The sequence below is a fragment of the Mustela lutreola genome, chromosome 15 (assembly GCF_030435805.1).
Source record: "Mustela lutreola isolate mMusLut2 chromosome 15, mMusLut2.pri, whole genome shotgun sequence".
In the NCBI taxonomy this organism is placed as follows: Eukaryota; Metazoa; Chordata; class Mammalia; order Carnivora; family Mustelidae; genus Mustela; species Mustela lutreola.
In genome coordinates, this window is record NC_081304.1 from 16553682 (window position 1) to 16575354 (window position 21673).

General features: G+C 38.3%; 1 protein-coding gene across 3 annotated transcripts in view; it reads left to right on the forward strand.

The window, feature by feature from the left end:
- KANSL1 (KAT8 regulatory NSL complex subunit 1) overlaps positions 1–21673 on the forward strand; it is a 178740-nt gene that overhangs the window by 28769 nt on the left and 128298 nt on the right. For all 3 annotated transcript variants that reach the window (XM_059148035.1, XM_059148036.1, XM_059148034.1), the window contains one exon: positions 17108–18479. In XM_059148035.1, coding sequence (XP_059004018.1) covers positions 17191–18479 — 1289 coding nt within the window. In that variant the 5' untranslated portion in view covers positions 17108–17190. The remainder of the gene's footprint in view (positions 1–17107; positions 18480–21673) is intronic.

The window sequence follows — 21673 nt, forward strand, 5'->3', positions numbered from 1 at the left end:
GGCAGGAAAAATCCCCGGAACTTTAAATGGCCTCTCCGGGCTTCCCCGCTGCGGGTCCGGGGCTGGGAGTCGCCCCAAGGGCGGGGGTGTGCGGGGGCCCTTCCCCACCAGCTGCCGCCTCGTTCGCCAGCTTTTCCTTTGGCGTTCTATTTAAAAATGCGGCCTTAAGAACACGGTTTATTCCCGTTAAAAAAAACCCCAAACAAACTCTGGCTGTCGCCTTGAACTTCTCTTGACTGCAGAAGGCCTTTCTCTGCTGGAAACACACATCTTGCGCGTTTCACGGTGTGTATCGCAACTCTGATTGTTAAGTCAGATGGTTATTTCATGTATTTATTATTTTTGTTGCCTGTATATTGAGGTCACTTACGTTTTCGGATCTAGTCTCCCTCAGGCGGACGTGTTTGTTTGTTTAAAAAAAAAAAAAGAAAAAAACTAAAGAGGAAGAGGCATTTATTTGCTTTTAAGTGAGTTTGGGGGGCCTGTTTTCCGGCTGACTGTCTTTTGATTCTTCAGCAAATAGTTTGATTGTTTTCCATACGATAAACAACCTTACCCTCGTGTTTTACTTAAAAATCCTTTTGTTTTCCATTGTCGGGATCCCAGTGTGGTTTTTTTGGAGAGACACGTTACTTAACTATTGCTTATTGATTGCCTTAGGGGAGAAGGGGTGACATGATGGCGCCACTTTAAATTGCTCTCTTTCCTCTGATTTTTTCCTCCTTTTATTCTGGAGGTCACTGGAGCATTTTTCGTGATCTGTTAATAAAACTCTATTTGAGAATGTTAACGATACAACTTGTAGGGCTAGAGTTTGGTACCTTAAGGGTCGGGAGACCCGAATCCCGAGCTCCCCAAAGTTCCGAGAAATCTTCCTAGTCCTCCTGCCTCGCCTCCCTCCCCTCCATTCACAATCCTGGTGTTGCCATCTCCTTTGTCACGTGGCTAGCAATCATTGTGTTTTTTTGTTTGTTTTGGGGTGTGTGTTTATACTTTTAAATTGTAGTCCAGAAGAACCTACCCACTCCCCATTAAAGAGATCAAAACATTTTAGTAGTTTTAGTTTGAGAGGAGAATATTTATAATAAATGATAAAATTACATAATCTTCGCCTTGCATAATCATGATATAGTTATAGATTGTTACTGAACTTTGTCTCTGAAGCACTTTCAAATGTGGAAGGTAGTACATTGGAGTATGTTTGGCATTTTTTAGAATAGTTTGTAGTTTTGATTTTTCCCAGCTTCTTGGGTCTTTTAAGTACCACTGTTTACAAAGGCTTAAGTGGGTGTGTTTTCCCCTCCCCTAACCCCCTTCCATGCGATATACTTGGTTCCTTTTCTAATAAACTGCCTAACCAATTTAGAAATTTTCAGTTGTCTGCAGCCATTGTCAGTTAAAACTATTTTCTTCCAGCAACAGGGAATACTTCTGAGTAATAATTGTTTTCCACCTAAAAGTATTTCGTTTTGTTTCTGTTGCATTTTTGATCCAGAGAATTTTTGTTTTTAATCCTTGAGGTTTAGAATTATTTTATTGTTTGTTTCTTCATATCAGTTTTCCCAATAATTAGGTAAATTCCTATATTATGAAATACCAAGTACCTTTTTCTCTAGTTTTACGTAGGTTCCTTGCCACTTTTCCAATTAAAAGTCTATAGTGAGTTAGTAAATATCTAAAAAAAAAAAAAAAGTAAAATTGTAATATAGTGATCCTTAAGTATGTATTGATTGGTTTTCTTTTGTATATTTTTAATGGTTTGGGCCATTTTCTTTGCTAACAGTTACATCATGTCATGTGATATATACAGTGTGATGTGTAGTTCTAAAAATAAGGCAAGGTAAAAATGCTCATCCCTTGGGAATTTAAGAAATTTATTATATGTGGGGTAACTGTCCTCAGTCATGGAATTTTGATTTTAATTTCCACTTTGTTTCGCCAACAAAGTATGTAGTTTCTTTGACCTTTCCCGTACTTGATGTATTTGTTAGTGATCTCATGATTTGAGGTGGTTAACTTTTTATTTCTCAAGTATGCACTATTTGGAGGGAAACATTAGATGTGACAAAGATTCTTAACATCTGTGTTATGGTGAAGATGGTTTCTGAGGACTACTGCATTTAAGTATATATAAAATAACTTTTTGATTTGTGTCTGTAGACAGCTGAGAGAGAGATGAATTAATTGTTGAAAAATTTGAGATAAGGCAGGGTTTTTGGTCCTTCCACTTACATGAATCTGTTGAATGAAGAATTTAGAAGTGTCCTTGCTTCTTTCCTGAAAGCCTTATTCAGAACAATTAGTATTTGACTTTTGTGCTTTACCAAAGTGAGATGTTAAATTTTTGTCTGATTTTCTTTATTCCTGCCTACACACTTTATTTCTGTGGTTAAACCTGCAGAACATTCTTTGATTGTTAGACTTATCATTATCCTGTTGGGGAAAATTCTGGAAGCTAGAAAATGAGTAAGCCTCGTTCACTTTTGAGCTTTTATCAAGGTGGGAAGAAAGGAAAATACTCCCATTTTTTTTTCTTCATCAAACACTGCCAGTGCTCTTTCTTCTTTAGTAATGCTACATTGTAACCAGTGTATCTACATCATCGTCTCCATTTTATTGGGTTGAGCACAATTTTAACTGTATTTTAAGGTGAATAACAAGTTTTAGATTTGTTCTGTTTGACATAACCTGAATTATGTAATCTGTAAACATAAGGCCATTATGGGTGGTGATGCTGGTTTGAGAAGGTATTTTGGCATTGAGTGGAGTAAAGCTTAGTTGCCTTGTTATACTGGAAACACAATTTTAAAATGTAAAAAACATGCTAGTCTGTTGGATTTTCAAAGTTATGGAAAATCCTTTGTTTAAAGAGTAATGCTTATTCCTCTTCTATTTAGTCAGCTTCCTTGGGAGGGTTGGTAGGGGTTATTTTTTCTTGATGAAGCTATTAAGGTACAGAAACTAAGTGACTTCCTTCCTGGAGAGAGATTTTTAAAAATTAATTGATCTCCCCACCCCCAAAGGATTTCTCCTCTGAGTTTAGAAAGGGGGGAATAGTACACACTAAGTATATGGTCTTTGGTGGATTGTCCTAGAACAAATCTCATCATTGAGTGGTTTATTGAGAGTTTTCAAGCACCTTTTCACCACCCTCTTTCTCTATATTGGGTAAGTTTCTGCCTTGATTGGTTAAACTGTTGCATGTCTCAGGGAGCATATTTTACTTTCGTACCTTTTTACTTTTGATCACTTTATGAAGGAGTACATGCAGGTGTCTCTAATAAAATGGCCCAAGCACCTGGCCTGCCTACTGTGTCAGTGCAATGAATACTTGGACCATGTCCTTTCCCTAAAATAGGACTTGAAATACTTTCTAGAAATCTGAATTCAGACTGGTTTTTTTGAGTCTTCATGTTGATTCTGAATGTATGTTTGAATTGTAGTTTCTGTCCTAATAAATGCTTATTAGCCTCTGGGCATACTTAAAGTTGTGCAAAAATACTTCTGCCTGAGTGCAGTAATTTATAACACAAAATAAGACTTTTTTTGTCAGTACTTCCTATTCCCTGGAATGTGAGATCAGAATTCAGTGAACCACAATAATGGTTAGAAAGGACTGTATGAATTAGAAAAGACAAATATCCCACTCTACCAGAGGTCACCAACTCAATTTTGAAGGTCACAAGAAGGGGTAGAAAGTGAGTGGTTTTCATGGGTGTCACTTGCAGATTGTGGGTCATGGGAAAAAGACAATGTATGGAAGGGTCTCTGTTGGTTATTAGTTCAGTTATCATTTGTTCCTATATTATACCATGTGCTTGTTTTGTACAATGTAAGTAAAATGTATAGAAGAAAATAAGCCAGTTGATGTGATTTTCTAAAAAGAACTGAAATAGGCACTTTTTATGTGTGTTAACCTCTTTCATGTCTTTGATAGAATAAAGGTAAAGCTAAAAATGCAGAGTCTGAGGAGACTTTAGTGTAGAGAGCACAACTCATTCATGAATGAAAAACAAGCTTGGGTAGTCTGAAAGAAATTTTAAGAGCATATATGAAGATTTTAAACTTTTTTTATGCCAGGAGGCCTTCAACGTGGAGATGTTTTAAATTCTTGGTGGTTGTTGTTGTTGTTGTTGTTTAGTGGTGTCTGGCAAATAGTAGCTGTTCAGGAAATGTTACCTTCTGCAAGCCTTGCTTTTCCAAGATTTCAGGCTAGCTCCATAAATTTTAACATTTGAATGCCCAATCCTTCTAGAGAGTTATTTAACCATACATTTTATTGTTGTTGGTTGTGAACATGCCCTTTTTTCTCTAGTTCTAATTTTTTTAGAATTACAGTTGCCACTCCAAGCTTTTGAGAGTCAGGCAATGTACGGTGGAGGTAAATTCAGTGCAGTTTTATCTAAATGTTATCAAAAACTCTGGTTCTTGTTACTTGAACAGGAGTCCCAAATGAGATCTCATTCTGAATTTTAAGTACGGCATATTCTTCCTTGTTTGGAAAAAGTTGCTTGGGAGGCATCAAACTTAATGGAGGCCCTCAAATTTTTTTAAAAAACGGAGTAGTTTAATGTCAGAGCTGGTTAAATTCAGTTGGAGGGCAAGTGTTGAGGAATAAAAAAAAAAAATGAGTAACAATTTTGTTGTTAGGATGTTAAACCAAAAATTCCTAAAAACTGATACATAGGTTTTCTCTTGCTACTTGCTTTTTGGCCTTTGCGATGGCTTATTAGCACCTCCCCCGGAGGGTGTGAAGGGATAGAGGTGAAAGCTAATTAGTTTAGTTTCTGATGTTTGCTAGTAGAGAGGCTTTGTGGAAATACTAGTTGATTAAGTTGAACTGTCAGGGAAGTTTCATTAAACTGTTCACATATTGCCATGGAGAACTGAGGATGTTTGAAGACCTCAAGCATGTATCAAAAAAATTGGACTGCTGTTTTTCAGTTACTGATGAATGCTTACCTCTTATTTTTCCCTTTGGCCTCCCAAGGGAATGAAAGAAGGATGTTAGTATTAACTTTTAACATTTTCCTGGCATTGGAAAAGTTGTTTTTTGTTGTTGTTTTTTTTTTAATCATTAATTCAAAACTTTTAAGGGATAAGGTAGGTTTCAGTGAGATCCTTAGAATCTAGTCAGGGACTGTTCACTCCCCAAATCACCTGTTTGCTTTTGAATTGCTAGAACCTTCAAGCAATGTCTGGTTTTAGGATTGTTCAGAAACACTTGTATTATTAGAGTTTATTAGAAAGAAATGAGATTAAAACACATTTTTCTTTCTTTTATGAGCTAGATTGGTAGGAAATTTGGAGTTCAGGTGATAGGGTAGAAATAGGATAAACTCCAATAAATAGTTTCATACATAGTCATCTTTCAAAATAATTTTCTGTTTATATGTTTTTAAACACAAATGGGATTATACTCGTTATGTGGCTTGGCTTTTTTTTTTTTTATTTTTCATGTAGCAATATAGAGGTTTGTCAAATTAAGTTATGCAGTTCTTTTTTTTTTTTTTAAATAACTGTAGGTATTCTAATGTCTTTAAGTTTAGGGTTGGTTTTTTTTTTCCTTGTAATACAATTCTTCAGTGTAAGAATTATGCATGTTTCTTTATGAGAGTATTTTTTGGGGTAGGTTCCTAGAAGTGCAGTTACTAGGTAAATGTTTGGGTTAATTGTATTAAAATATTTGATAGATAACTGCTTTCAAAAAGCTTATGTAAGCAAATTTAATAGTTAAAAAATTACATTTAAAAAGTTTGCCAGTCTGAGTGCAGGTCCTTGGCATTGTAAATGACTGGAACCTGAGGTAAATGAAGTCTGTCCTAGATTCAGTGATGCCTGCTTCTCATTAGGTGGTTCTCACTTTATGGTCAGACATCCTGGTTAACTTCATAATGGATCTCCATCTGATGCATTTCACATACAATTCTCAGGTTACCTAAGGTGTATTGGTCTTTCTGCCAGGCACTTTGCTTCATGTAGGGGATAGAGATAAAACAAGCCATAATTCATTCTCTCTCTCTCTTTTTTTAAGTGTATACTCTAGAGAAGGAGGAGGACAGACAAGATTGGGAGTTTATATTACATTATGAGCTTTTGCCCAGGGAAGCATGTGAGCTCAGATAAGCCCCTACAGAGGGAGGGACCCCAACTCAACCTGAAGTGAATGGAGAATACTTGATAGAGCATGTGATCTTGGAGGTAAACCTTGAAAAAGAAAGAGTAGTGTGAGCAAAGGTGCAAAGGCATGGAAAGAGCCTGAAACTATAAATAAGATCAGGTGGCTGGAGTGGGGACGGGTTGGAGATGAGGCTGTGTGTAAAAAGGGGCCAGATATATGCTGTGTGGGGAGTTTGGATTCATCCTCACCCTAGAGTCCCTGAAGGAATTTAAGAGGAGCACAGCATGTCAGATTTATGTTCTCTTTCCCCTTCCTTTCTAATAATCATTTTGGTAGTGGACGCTAGGTTGAAGGCTTGCTGAGACAGGAAGAAAGAACAGTTGGGAGATTATTACTGCCTGAATTACTGTAGTACATAATGAGGCTCTGAACTAAGGCAGTGGCATTAAGGGTAAAATGAATGTGCCTATCAGTCTACCTATTGAACCCTCTCTCTTCAGCCTTCCAAATTCAGTCAGAAGGCTTTTCTGGAAGCCTTCCTTGACCCCTTCAGGCAAAGCACTGTGCTTTACCTTTGTACCTACTTTCTATCCTCTTATCTTTACCTTTGATGAAAGTGCTCCTGTAGTCTTTTTATTATTTGTATGTGGCATTAGTGTATGCTTAAATGAGATATCTATGACAGATGGTAAATCAGTAGTTGGGATCAGTGTTCACTCACATGGGGAATGTTGAGCAACAGGAATTGGTTTTCGATTTGGTGTTGGGGGCAGGGAATGGGTTTGGGTATGGGATTCTTGAAGTAGCTGTATGAGGGATGCTGGACCCTACTTATTCTTTAGGTTTCAACTAAGAATTGCTTCCTGTGGGAAGCCTTTTATGACTACTGACTCAGCTTGTGTGAGGGCCTGTTAATGTGGTTCCCTGGGATTTACTGATCACTTGGTAGTGTCTGTCTAGAGTGGTCCTTGTCATTCTTGTAGGCACTTAGTGTGGTGATTTGACTATTGTAGGCATTTTCATAAAATGCTTATTGGAGATCATCAGTTGGTGTTCCTTCACTGACTTTTCATCTGAAGACTAGTATTCGAAGTCTGGAGTCTAGCAATTAAGGCCCTTCCAGTTTAAACCTAGCTTTCAGCTACTTAGGATAGTAGTTGAAAGCTTTAGATTCAGAGATTTGAATTGGAATCTTCCTTCGGGAGCCCTAGTAGCTTTTTGATCTTGGGCACATTACTTAACTTTTGAGCATAACCTCATCTATAAAACAAGAATAAGGGCGCTTGGGTGCTCAGTGGGTTAAGCCGCTGCCTTCGGCTCAGGTCATGATCCCAGGGTCCTGGGATCGAGTCCCACATCGGGCTCTCTGCTCAGCGGGGAGCCTGCTTCCCTCTCTCTCTGCCTCCCTCTCCATCTACTTGTGATTTCTCTCTGTCAAATAAATAAATAAAATCTTAAAAAAAAAAAACGAGAATAAGAGTACTTTTTAATGTTATGAGGATTAAATGAGAGCATATGTATAAAATAGTACAATGACATAGTAAAAGGTCAGTTAATACTAGTGAACAGCAGTTGTAATAATAACTTATCCTCCAGTCAGATGTGTGTTTCCCTTAGTAATTTCAAACCCAAACCGTATTCAGTTAAGAGAAGCCTTGTTGGCATGGGAACATGTTAGGAACTAGGGTGGTGTGCAGCCCCCATTAGTTCATTTTATGATAAAAATTTTGCCTCCTATTCCATAACAAAACATTTGTTTCCACGTAAAAGAAGTACTTTCCGGTGTGTCCCATTATGTAGCTTTCAGTATTTATCAGATATCACTACAAAGCTGCATTCCTCCCCTCTTCCTCTTCTTGAGAAGCTGTACATGTACCACTTGGTTCATACAAGGTGTTCTGTGGATCATCTCGCAAATCCTTTCCCATTATTTCAAGTGTGTTAGTTTCTTGGTTAGAATTTTCTCATCTTTCTCCGCATAGCAAAGTGTTGTCTTTTGACCACTCTAGCCCAGTCAGTAAGTACCCATAGTGCTTACTGTGTTCCAGGCTTTAGATGAAATTAGTGAGCATGCAGAAGAAGGGTGCTAAGGAACTTTGTCATCGTGGAAATAGAATTCATAAATTGACAATTGGGGAACATTCAGATAATTTGAATTGAGTGATGCTAACTTTAAGTGCATTGTACAGTTTAAGCAGGAAGAGAGTGATGTGAATCTGAACAGTCTGGAAAAGTTTTTGTGGAAATGCCATGGTATTGAAGTATTAATTAAATACTGGCCTAAAGGTTAAGAAGGGTCTTCCAGGTGGAAGCCGCAGCATAGGCAAAGTTTATGGAGCTGAGAATCTGGGCGAGTTCTAGGTCCATTTGACTGGATCTACTTGCTGTGATACTGTATTAAATTTCATCTTGGAAAATTTGGACTCCTGAGAAAGGCTTGAGGAGCTATTTAAGGGTAGAGAAGAGAGGTAATAAAAATGTACAGACTGGATTGAAGGACTGAGGCTGTCAGGAGGTTGTTAGCCTAATTTAGGAGAGTGTTAATGAGGCCCCAGACTGGGTTTGGGTTGATAAGGTTAGGAATGGAAAGGATATACCACCACAATAGCCTGATGAGAAATAAATGAAGGGATTTCATCATGAAGGAGATGAAGTTACAAAGGAAAAAGACTCTTCTGTCTTTAAGAACCTTCTCATTTTGTTCGTGTCATTTATTTGGCCCTCCTGCAGACTTTAGCCCCTTCCAACTTCTGTATTTCAGCTTGGAGGAAGTGTGGCTGCTTGTGCTGTGGTGACCACCTTAGTTTCCCTCCTTGCTGCACCCTGTCTGGAATTGCAGCAGCTTTATTGGTGCTCTTTGCCTTTTTACTTCCTTATAATCCATCCTGCCTGCCTGGTCTCAAAAGCACAGTTCCTATGTGTCACTCCCTATTTGAAAAACCTTTAATGACATTCTGTTGCCTTTAAATGTGAGTAAAGGCTGGCTATTGAACGTTGTCCATTAATGACCTGGCTTCATACTGCCTTTCCACTTTTTTTCTGTACTGTTTCCTCTGTTAAAATATGCTTTATATTTCAAGCAAATTGATCCTTTCTTTTAGCTTCCAGGATGTCCTATGTTTTCCCACAGCCTTGCCTTTTCCCATGCCATTTCCTTTCACTGGAATGTCAAATTATCATTCTCTTTCCTTAGCCTTTTGCATGATGACATTTTAGCTAATTTTCAAGTTTCAGTTGAAATTGGGACAACCTCATGGATCCTTCCCTAACCATCTTTCCTGCTCTTGTTTATTTACTTTGCAGATTAATGAGGTAATGGTGGGGAGGAGGCTAATAGAAGCTGCATTATGGGCAAACTTTTCGTTCTCATCTGATTTGTGCTTCTGTTTCCAGTGAAAGTGTGGTTTGTTGGTGAGCCAAATCGCCAGACCCCTCCCCTTGGGTCTCTGCAGCTTATCAGCATTTTTGCAGAGTGGGGTGCTGCTGGATTGTTCTTGTAAAGCTGGCGTCCTGTCTTGGGAACTCTAAAGGAATAAGGCAAGGTTTTCATGTGTAGATGTGGAGTTAGTTCTGACTTGTGGCATTTTGAGGCAACTGGATTCATTTTGCTTTCTAGAAGGAAAACATTAATGTGGGCAATGGTTAAAAAAAAAAAAAGTACATGTATGTATAACGTCTGTGTCCAGGCAGTGGTTTTCTATTGGAACATGTGATTTTGCCCCCTAGGGGACATTTGACATGTCTGGAGGCAATTTTGATTGTCATAACTGGTAGAAGGGTGCTGCTGGCATCTAGTGGGTGGAGCCAGAGATGCTGCTAACTGTCCAACATCACACAGGAGAAGCCCTTCCCCCACCACAAAAAATTATTTGGCACAAGATGGCATTAGTTCTGGGGTTGAGAAACTGCCCTAGGAGTATATTTTTGCTTCCCAGCTGCTACTTGTGTTAGGTGGAAGCTTTTCCTTGAACCTGTATTTCAGTTTAGACCAACAGAATCATAAGCAGGAAGAGACCCTGAAGGTCACATAGTTGAACTTTATCCCAACTTGTATCCCTCAGGACACTGCAAGATAATAATAGGTGTAATGGAGGGGGAGTGTTCATTCAGTTTGATAAAAGCAAATATTTAAGTATTCAGTCTGATGAAGTGCATTGTGAATCTCCATCAGGACATTTTCCCCCAAGTTTGTTTTCTTGCTGAACCCATCTTTTATCTTCCAGTCCCCAAAATGCTTCCTTGGAACTGGGGGGGAACCAGGAGTACCTCGCTCAGTCTTTTATAGCCCATTTTTGGGGGGTCTCTTCAAACTTACTGCAGGATCTGAATTAATGTCAGTGACAGCAGGTACATTAGCTCATCTGTATTTATGTGTCAGGTTGTGGTTTATTATATGAACTAAAAATTGGGATATTTTAGGTTTCTTTATTCTGAATGTACAGTACAACTTTATTATCTGTCCCCACTGGTAAATTGGAAGTTATAATCCCATGCTGAAACCTATTGCCCAGGTTGTTATGAGGATTAATAAGTTAATTATAGCTTCTAACGCTTTGCATTCTTTGGAGAAAGGTTATCATAAGCTGTTTTTGTAAAACTGCTTAAGTTTGAGAGTCTTTTTCTGCTTTAGATTGTTGAAGGGTGAAGCTTTTGGGTCTCAGGTGGGATGGGAATCATTGCTTTAAGGAACATTTTGCTCAGTATGTTAAATTATGAAAGTTACTGTGGTATTTTGCCTTACTCACATTTTTTTGTTAAGAATGTGTATTTTTTATTTTTTTTTTTTACTGCTTTTCCTTTTATTATGCAAGTAATACATGCTTGATGGTGGGGACATTATATATACTAGAAAACAAAAGACAAAGGAATCTTAAGATCTATTTTCTTTAAACAAAAATGAGCCAGTAGTATGAATTTTGTTTTTTGTAACACCTTTTTATTTTTTCATTTAACAGTGGAGCAAGCACTTTTTCAAGTCGGTAAATATAGTTCTATATTGTTATTATTATGGTTGCATAGTATCCCATTGTATGGCTGTTGCATAATTTAAGCAAATTGTTGGGCATTTGGTTTGCTTTCTTTTTATTGTAAGCAGCATCATGAAGTATTAAAAGTAGCTCTAGGGGTGCCTGGGTGGCTCAGTTGGTTAGGCGTCCAACTCTTGATTTTGGCTCAGGTCATGATCTCAGGGTTGTGAGATTAGACCCTACCTGGGGCTCCACCCTGGGCATGCAACCTGCTTAGGATTTTCTCTCTCCTGCTCCCTCTGCCTCTCCACCCCCTACTTGTGCTCTCCACCCACCTCCCCCAAAAGTAAATCTAAACATATAGCAAAAATCAAAGAACAGTTCTAAGCTTTGGTACTTTATGGCAGTTGCAGCTAATATCGAGTGCTGACTGGATTTGCCATGTCCTTTTTATTTGAAAACAGTGATGTTTTAGGGAACTATTTGCTTTATGTTTTTCTTGTGCATTAAAAAGTCTTACTGAAATTTATTCCTTTTAAATTTGCTTTTTGTTGGTAGGTTATAGTAATAGTGCAAATAATGGGTGTTTGTATCTGGCACTAGGCTAAGTAATTGAAAGTATTTTATTTAATCATCAAGCAGCCTTGTGTGGTAGGCTGTGTCATTTTGCAGATGAGGAAATTGAGGAACACCATCAATAATTTAAATGAGGGTAGAGCCAGAATGTGAAGCTGGACCTGTTCCGCTTACTTACAGAGGAGTGTGCCTTTGGGGGTAATATTGAATCTCAGCATAGTAGTTCAAGTCAGGAAAGGGGAAGGATGAAGATTTCAGTCTTTTTTTTTTTTTTTTAACACTATTGTTTTGATACAGAAAGATAAAGATTTAGGGGTTAGGAATGGAATTCCTTCTGAAGAGGTTGCTTTTCCCCTTTGTTCCTTTTCACCCTCCCTACTTATTTAGATGATTGTTTTAGTAACTACTCTTTCCAGTGCCTCCTGTGGGGATATGGAGACCAAGGAGAGTGTGTAAACAAAATAAACTCTGCCTTTGAGATGTACATGATTAATGTCAAGTTCACAGGTATACTTTCAGAGGGTCAGAGAAATCTTGAAAGAGTTGGGATTTGAGCCAGCAGATTTTTAAGTTGTAAACTTTAAGGAATTGTATAATTCTAAAATAACTTTGGAATGTTTACTGCTTAAGTACCTTCTTTGGCATGATGTTAATTATGACCCTTTTTATGTGTGCTGGGTGAGCCTTGGTTTTCCTGAGTAAGTTTTGTGTAAGCTATGTAACATCTGTGTCCTTGCCTGGGCCCTTGTGGGGAGATTGTTTCTGCCGTGGCTGAGACTTTAACTGCAGAGTTCTGGGTTAGTAGAGTACAAGTACTCACAAGTCCTCTTCTCACAGGTTGTATTGATCATCTTATACTGATAACATCCCTTCCTTCTTTGCTATTATCAACTGTGTATTGATGTCCTTTCAAAAGAGGAAACATTCTTCATGGGAAAGACCTGATAGTGATTTTTGTTAATGGGAGAAAATCCTGTGCATGTTATAAACCTAACTCAGTGTATTTTTGAACAAATAACGTGAACATTGGTTCAGTTGCTCTTTGGTCTGTAGCACAACTGTTTATACTATATTAGGAATTATTACTAAATTTAAAATCAAATAAGGAAAATGGACATAGAACAGTTTGTGACACATAGAATGCCATATGCCAGAAAAGTCCCTAAGGATAAAGCTCTTTTTAAGCCCCAGAAGATCTAGTTATTTCATAGGATGTTTATTAAAATACAATCTTAGAACAAGATTAACTTTTGGTAAATTACATAGAGAAATAGACATATTTGACTTTTAAGTGTACTAGTATTTGTAGAGATGGGTTTCTCAGTCATTTGCTTAAATATTTCAGTATTAGTAATTTGAATTGTCATACTTTAAAAGAATCTTAGTGTATTCCTCTAGGGCCTATTTTCCAGTGTTGGTATTGATCTAGAGATAAAAAATGTTTGACTAAATTGGAAGTTGCTCTTCTTTTTGGGGGGGGGAGGTTGGGTTAGTTCAGTGATACGCAAATTTTTTTTGGTTTCAGGGCCCTTTTTTATGCTTACAAAATGTTGAGAACCACAAAGAGCTTTCTTGGGTTATCAATAGTTGCTGTATTAGAAACTTCGAGAAATTTTAAAAATAATTATTTACTGATTTTAAAATGACAGACCCATTACATATTATGAAAAATAACTTTCTACCAGAGCAGAAAAATTTAGTGAATGGTATTTTATATTTTTGCAAAACTCTTTACTGTCTGGCTTCATAGAAAACAGGTTCTCATATCTGGTTCAGCATACATTCTGTTGTGATAAGTTGAAGTATATAGAGAAAATCTGGCATCACACAGGTAGGTAGTTGAAAAATGGAGGAATATTTTAATAGCCTTTTTAGATAAATGTGGGTATTCTTTGACACTACACCCATACTTGAAAATTAGTAATTTCATAAAGGTTAGTTGCACTGTGGAATCAAAAACTGCCTCAGTGAATTTTTTTGTATTGTTACATTAAAACCCATTGGTTTGTTTTGCATTTGCTTTTACCTTTGCATGAGTTTCCAAAATACAGTGGTCATTTGATCATTCACTTGAGTTATGCAGATCTCCCAGATGTTGACACTTATCGTTACATGGTACCAAAAATTTCACATTCACTGACAATTAGAAGTAACCTGTTTAATTGGAAATAAGCTTTTTAAGTACTGGGAAAATGTTCGCCCATGTTCGAGCTTGTGGTAGATAGATACAAGTTTCCAAAATACTTACTTTTGCTTGAAAACTCAGATTTTATCATAGGCAACAAACCTCAGTGGTTTTCCTTGAAGTGACAGGTTCACTTTGTTCATTTTTGAGAAAATATCTGCTAACTATTCAAGTCTGAATAACCATAGTTTGTCAGTTGTTCTGCCAAGTAAAAATAGTGTTCTCTGAAAAATGCTTCCAGTTTAGCTTGCAAATCAGTTGTATAATGCTTTCTCTCAGACTTCTTAAAGCACAAAAGTTGCTTTACATACACTTTTCTATTTAAAAATGTATACTCAGGAAAGTGTGTACTCAGTATTGGAGATTTAAATAATACTCATAATTTCATCAAAGACATTGTTAGATGGAATGAGGTTTTTTTGTTGTTGTTGTTTTGTTTTTACTGTAAATGAGTAGAGGTTACAGTGACCAATGACTGTTACTACATTTTGTTGCCTCTTCCTTGATTTATGTGAATGTACCCACAGTTTGGCTCAGCCTTGTTTTTTGCACCCTCATTGCAAACTTCTGTGTAGTAAGAGACAAATGATGTTTACTGTTAGTATGAAAATAGCTTTGGTCTTGTGGACCCCTGAAATGCAAGCTCCTAAGAGGTGTGTAGACCATGCTTGAAGAATAACCGGCTTTGGGGGCACCTGGGTGGCTCAGTGGGTTAAAGCCTCTGCCTTCGGCTTGGGTTATGATCCCAGGGTCCTGGGATCTAGCCCCGCATCAGGCTCTCTGCTCAACGGGGAGCTGCTTCCTCCTCTCTCTCTGCCTACTTCTGCCTCCTTGTGATTATTTATTTATAAATAAATAAATCTTAAAAAAAAAAAAAAGAATAACCGGCTTTTAACCTCTATGGTTATAACAGCATTATTTGCAATAGCCAAGATACATAAGCAGCCCAAGTGTTCATTGACTGATGAATGGGCCAAATCCATTCACATATGCAGCATATGTATACAATGGAATATTATTCAGCCACAAAAAGGCTGAAATCTTGCCATTGCAACAACATGGATAAGAGCTAGGGAGTATAATGCAAGCAAAATAAGTCCATCAGAGAAAGACAAATACCATATGAATTCACTCATTTGTGAAATTTAGGAAACAAGACAAATTAAGCAAAGGGGAAAAAATAAGAGACAAATCAAGAAACACTTGGGTTTTTTTTTTTTTTTTTTAAGATTTTATTTATGACAGATAGCAAGAGAGGGAACACAAGCACGGGGTGCTGGAAAGGGAGCATCAGTCTCTCCGCTGAGCAGGGAGCCCGATGACTTGAGCTGAAGGTAGTCATTTAACGACTGAGCCATAGAGGCGCCCCAAGAAACACTCTTTAAAAAAAAAAAAGATTTTATGTATTTATTTGACAGAGATCACAAGTAGGCAGAGAGGCAGGCAGAGAGTGGGAAGCAGGCTCCCTGCTGAGCAGAGAGCCTGCTGTGGGGCTTGATCCCAGGACCCTGAGATCATTACCCCAGCTGAATTCAGAGGCCCAACCCACTGAGCCACCCAGGCACCACCAAGAAACACTTCTAATTATAAAGAACAAATTGATGGTTATCAGATGGGAGGTGGATGGCGGGGTCAGGGGATGGATAAATAGTTGGTAGGGATTAAGGAGGGCACCTGTTGTGATAGGCACTGAGTGCTGTATGGAATTGTTGAATCATCATATTGTGTACCTAAAACTAATACAACTTTGTGTTAACTACACTGGAATTAAAAACAACTTTAAAAGTTGTTGGCTTAGCTCTTTATATAAATTTCCTTTTCCTCTCAGACCAGATAAGTCCAAGGTGATACAGAAGAGGCAAATGACTGAGGTTTTTAGCTCGGGCTACTAAATGCAAGCAGTGCCATTACCTGAGATAATAAAACAGGGTGAAGAGTGTATTGGAAGAGGAGAGTGAATTTTGAGTTTCAGGGAGCTAGAGGTTCATGGGGGTGGGAATGTCAGTTTGTGAAGCTCAGCAATTTTTCTGAGTGTTAGGAGGCCTTGCTGTATACCAGGTGGTTATGCCCAGGGAAGTGAGTTGAGAGAGAAGAGGGCAGAAGGGACCTTGGTGTCAAGGACATCAGGAAAGGAGGATTTCAAGAAGAATGAGGTGGTCAGCACTACTTAATGCTTCAGAGGAGTCCCACAGAATGGGGATTGAGACTTGACTAGTTGGATTTGATAATGAGATTACTAGTGCCCTTTGCCAGAGCAGTAGGGTTAGAAGCCAGATGATGATTAAAGAGTGCAGAGGCAGCTGTTTATATTATCCTTTCGAGAAGTTTTGGGGTAAAGGGGGTGCCTGGCTAGCTCAGAGGAGCATATGATTTGATCTTGGGGTCATGAGTTTAAGCCTCAAATTGGATGTAGAGATTAATTAAATAAACTTAAAAAGTTTTGGGGTAAAGGAAAAGAAATGTGTTGGGCAATTTTAGAGGTGGGCTGTACTGTGGACAATGAAAGGAGAGAAATTGGATGAAGCAAAAATACAGGTGTGACATAATTTGTAGGGTGAGCCGTCTTTCAGAGAAGTGAGAAGCTGATGAATACTGGATTCTCTGGCTAGAGAAATGCACAGACCTATATAGCATACAAGCTTTTTGGTAGGAATAGGGAGTGCCTTACTAAATGCTTTTCTGTTTAATTGCTAAGTGTTTGGTTTGATACATTTGCTTTGTTTTATTCTTAAAGATTGATTTATTTTAGAGAGTGAGACGGAGAGTGAGAGCCTGTGGACAGGTTTAGGGGCAGAGGGAGAGAAGAGAAGAATGCGGGGCTTGATCCCATGACTGTGAGATTGTGACCTGAGCTGAAATTAAGAGTCAGATACTCAACCGACTGAGGCATCCAGGCGTCCCAATACATTTGCTTTAAATCCACTAATTTCAAGAACTTTTATAGTGAAATTTTTTTTTTTTTAATGCAGGTGATTTAACTTTAACAGTCTGATTCCTTCGGAATGGGACTTCTCTTTTGGCTATTTTCAATCTTTGGTAACAAGTGACGAAGAAGAAGGGTGGAATTCTTTCTCTGTATAAGGATTGTCAACCCCTCCCCCCATATTTGAGTGTTCGGGTACCCAGAATAGTCGAAGTGATTTTCTTTCTGGAGGCAGAGTTTGGATTATAGCCTCAAGTTGTGTTTGTATTAAAAGATGTGAGTTGTTTTCTAATGTGCATATATTTCTAACTTCCTTTTCTTTTTTTCTCTTTTAGTCTGTTCTCTGGGGAGGCAGTAAGGGGCCGAGGAGCTGGCCTCGGCACCGGGAGAGGCTGGACTTCCTGTCTCTCTGTGCTGAATGGCTGCGATGGCGCCCGCTCTCACTGACGCAGCAGCTGAAGCACACCATATCCGGTTCAAACTGGCTCCCCCATCCTCCACTTTGTCCCCTGGCAGTGCCGAAAATAACGGCAACGCCAACATCCTTATTGCTGCCAACGGAACCAAAAGAAAAGCCATTGCTGCAGAGGATCCCAGTCTAGACTTCCGAAATAATCCTACCAAGGAAGACTTGGGAAAGCTGCAACCACTGGTGGCATCTTATCTCTGCTCCGATGTAACATCTGTGCCCTCAAAGGAGTCGTTGAAATTGCAAGGTGTCTTCAGCAAGCAGACGGTCCTGAAATCTCATCCTCTCTTATCTCAGTCCTATGAACTCCGAGCTGAGCTGTTGGGAAGACAGCCAGTTTTGGAGTTTTCCTTAGAAAATCTTAGAACCATGAATACGAGTGGTCAGACAGCTCTGCCGCAAGCACCTGTAAATGGGTTGGCTAAGAAATTGACTAAAAGTTCAACACATTCTGATCATGACAATTCCAGTCCCCTCAATGGGGGAAAACGAGCTCTCACTTCATCTTCTCTTCAAGGGGGTGAAGTGGTGGCATCTGAATCTGGGGACTTGAAGGGGGGTATGACCAATTGCACTCTTCCACATAGAAGCCTTGATGTAGAACACACAACTATATTTAGCAATAATAGCACTGCAAACAAATCTTCTGTAAATTCCATGGAACAGCCAGCACTTCAAGGAAGCAGTAGATTATCACCTGGCACAGACTCCAGTTCTAACTTGGGGGGTGTCAAGTTAGAGGATAAAAAGTCTCCCCTGTCTTCCATTCTTTTCAGTGCTTTAGATTCTGACACAAGGATAACAGCTTTACTACGGAGGCAGGCTGATATCGAGAGCCGTGCCCGCAGGTTACAGAAGCGCTTACAGGTTGTGCAGGCCAAGCAGGTGGAGAGGCATATACAGCATCAGCTGGGTGGATTTTTAGAGAAAACTTTGAGCAAACTGCCAAACTTGGAATCCTTGAGGCCCCGGAGCCAGTTGATGCTGACTCGAAAGGCTGAAGCTGCGTTGAGAAAAGCTGCCAGTGAGACGACCACTTCAGAGGGACTTAGCAATTTCCTGAAAAGCGATTCGATTTCCGAAGAATTGGAGAGATTTACAGCGAGTGGTATAGCCAACTTGAGGTGCAGTGAACGAGCGTTTGATTCAGACATCACTGACAGTAGTTCAGGAGGAGAGTCTGATATCGAAGAGGAAGAACTGACTAGAGCTGATCCCGAGCAGCGCCATGTACCCCTGTGAGTAAAACCCATGCATTGTGTTGGTCTTGAGAAGTGTTAGGACAAGGGAGGAAGAATTAGCGAATTCCCATCATGGGGAGAATGGGGTTCTTTGTATATAGGTTCCTGTGTTCCATTTGTCTTTTTCCTGATTTTAGGTACGTGGTTGCAGATACTTGCTAGTGAAGAAATGAAAGATATTTCTGGCATAGTGTTGTGTGGCTGTAGATGTTGTTTATTAAGAAAAAACCCAGAAGACCTCCTATTTGTAAAACTGTACTTCTTTCAGAGTAAAGTTAGATTTCTTTTGAAACTGTATGTAGGGTATTTTTTGTCAGTCTCTGGCTTGACTTCAGATTCTCTTATTTCTAGTTAAGTGGGGACAGAAGTTTAGTTGACTTCGTTAACGTTTCCGGAATTTATAATTGCATTCATTCATTTATTTATTTTTAAACATAAACTCCACCCCCAACATGAGGCTTGAACTCACTCTCCAGGGTTCAGGAATTGTGTGCTCTACTGATTGAGCCAGCCAGGGGCCACATAGTTGCTTTTAGTTAAACTTTCAGCAGAGAATGTACCCAGTTTTCAGTTCTAATACTTGAGGTTTCCTTGCATTTTAAGGACTGTAAAGCAGAAAATGCTTCAGAGTATTTTATAGGTTGCCTCCAAGTACAGCCCACTTTAACAGTGTGATTTACTACTTGATTTACTTCCTCAAAGAGCCCATCTTTATCATATTTGAATTTTATTTATTTATTTTTTTTTAGTTAAATTTAATGTACTGACGTATTTGGGATAAAATTTTTCTGGTTTTTCCAAATCTGTTGTTTTGAGGAAAATTCTGCACAAGCTTTGGCTGCCACTCCAAATTGGCCTGGTGAATCCAGGGGTACTTTACTCATGTCCTTTCCTCTTCTAGTGGCTCCTTACAGAAAAACAAGGAAGTATAGTATATCTCCTTAAAAATAAAGCAGTCTGCATTTGTCTACTTATGATAAGTGTTAGACATACAAGAGAGGGAAGCACGAGATGTTGGAAAAGAAGGTCAGGGGAGTTGATTAGTAGATCCTCTTTCATATCCCTTTTTGGGCCAGGGATATTACAAAGGTTAGATTGAAAGTAGGCTGAAATAGGTGGTTATGTTGGAATATTTAATTTTTCCTTGCCTGTAGTAAAAAAGTGACTGAGATTTTCACTGAAGACTCTGTTGAGACAGCCATGCTTTTAAACATAAGTAAATCTCTTTCTCAGTTTTGTTTATATTATTTACATGGACAACTGTGCTTTATCTGAATATGAAGTTTCTATTTAATGGCTTATGTTTCTATTTCAAGGGAAAAGTCTGGATAATTTTGCTGAATTTCTTCCTTGTAGACCTAGTTCATTTTCTTTCATTAGCTTACTATACTTGAGAGTGCACATCTGTATTCACATCTAAAGCAGATACATTTCAGAGGCTTGCGACTGCTGTTAACATGGTTATCTTTCTTTAAATGGATTAATAACTTAAACCAGCTTGCAAATATTTGTGTGGCATTATTCCACTGGCTTGACTGCATTAGCCGCTGCTTTAAAAAACAAAATCTTGGTTAATGTTGAATGTTTTGTGTCTTAAGAGTAATTCCATGAAACGTACTATAGTTGATCCATTTTAAGTTACATGTACTTCTTTTTTATATTTGAGAAAAACTAGAATCTATAAGCTTACTGTTTTCAAGATACTTTGTATTAAAAAACATTTCTAAGTTTTGATAATGTGGGAAACTGTTCCAATTCAGTGAAATCAGAATACATATGTGAGAACTTTTCTTGTTCTCTGGAATAATCTAGTGATTTGAAAAGACTCCTTAGGCTTAGTCCATTCACTCACTACCTAGTTCTGAACATTCCGATCATGTAATGGTTTGTTGATCGGAAGGTTGTGAAGTGTAAGGACAGCTAAGGGGTCACTTTAGGAAACTTGTAATCATTTGAATCCTCTGACAATTAAATCAACTAAACAGCACTTTAAAAAATTGAGTCTCCGAGTATCAGATCATATTAAAGTAAGGAAATTGGGGCATTACAAGTACTGTGATGTATATATACTTTTTGCTCGTTATGGTATATAATTAAGTTTAAACTAAAACCACCAATAAAGCACAAGTATTTTAAAGTTTCTGTCGAGCAAGGTCACCAGACTGACTCCTGAGGCTGGTAGTTAGCCAGGTGTTCGTTGACCTTCTGAGTGTTTTATTAAAGATTTTCAGCAGTTAGCCAGACAGTGAGAACAGAGGGATTACTTTGACTAAAACAGAAGAAAGGGGGCAGGTGGAGTGATTCTTTGGACACTGAGAAGCTTTTTCTTCGTGATTTAATAGTTCTTCCCAAATCTCCTAACCACAATTGTAATTCTTGAGTCCTAGAATAAGAAGTTAGTTAACTGTTCAGGATCTTGACCCAGCTGGTGAATTTCAGCTTTTTTCCCTAAGGTAGCTTAATATTTCACTCCTTTGCTGAAGTACTCCTGCCAAAGATAAAATTGGCTAGATTTAGTTTAGGCAGTCATGATGAAGATACTTAGCAGAGGAGGCTGTTGAAATGAATTGTTTTTAAATGATGGTGCTTAAATTACAAGTGGATGGTTACGTGAAAATTACAAGCCTTCACCAAGAATTTGTGTTTTTTTCTTCTTTCCTTACCTCCATGAGGAAAAACAGTAATCCATTGTAAGTCATAGGCAATTGCTAGCAGTAGTGGAATGATTGACTTTTATGTTGTTGAATTTTTGACAAATTGTGTATTTATCATTGTATTATACTTTACAGTTAGTAACTTCTGTATTGCCAGATGAGGTATCTTAAAGAAGTTCATTCCCTTTTCCTGATTAATTTTTTGGGGTACCTGATTTTATTTAGTTTAAAACCATTGTTACACCTTTTTATTTTAAGCTCTTTTTGGAAAATCATCCTAAAACGTTTCTTATATCTTCCTGTCTTGGTGCATTAATTACTTCTGAAATTCTGCACTGTACTGGGTTTGACCTGCATCGTTGTTTAGTAATATCACTGTGGAAGGAGGAGGAATTTAAACATTACCTCCTTGATGGAGGGACAAACAAGCAAGGAAGGTGTATGTTTCAGCAATCACCTTAATTTTTATTAAAAATATTTTTTTAAAAAAAACCATTTGAGAGAGATACAGAGATAGCACAAGCCGGGGGAGAGGCA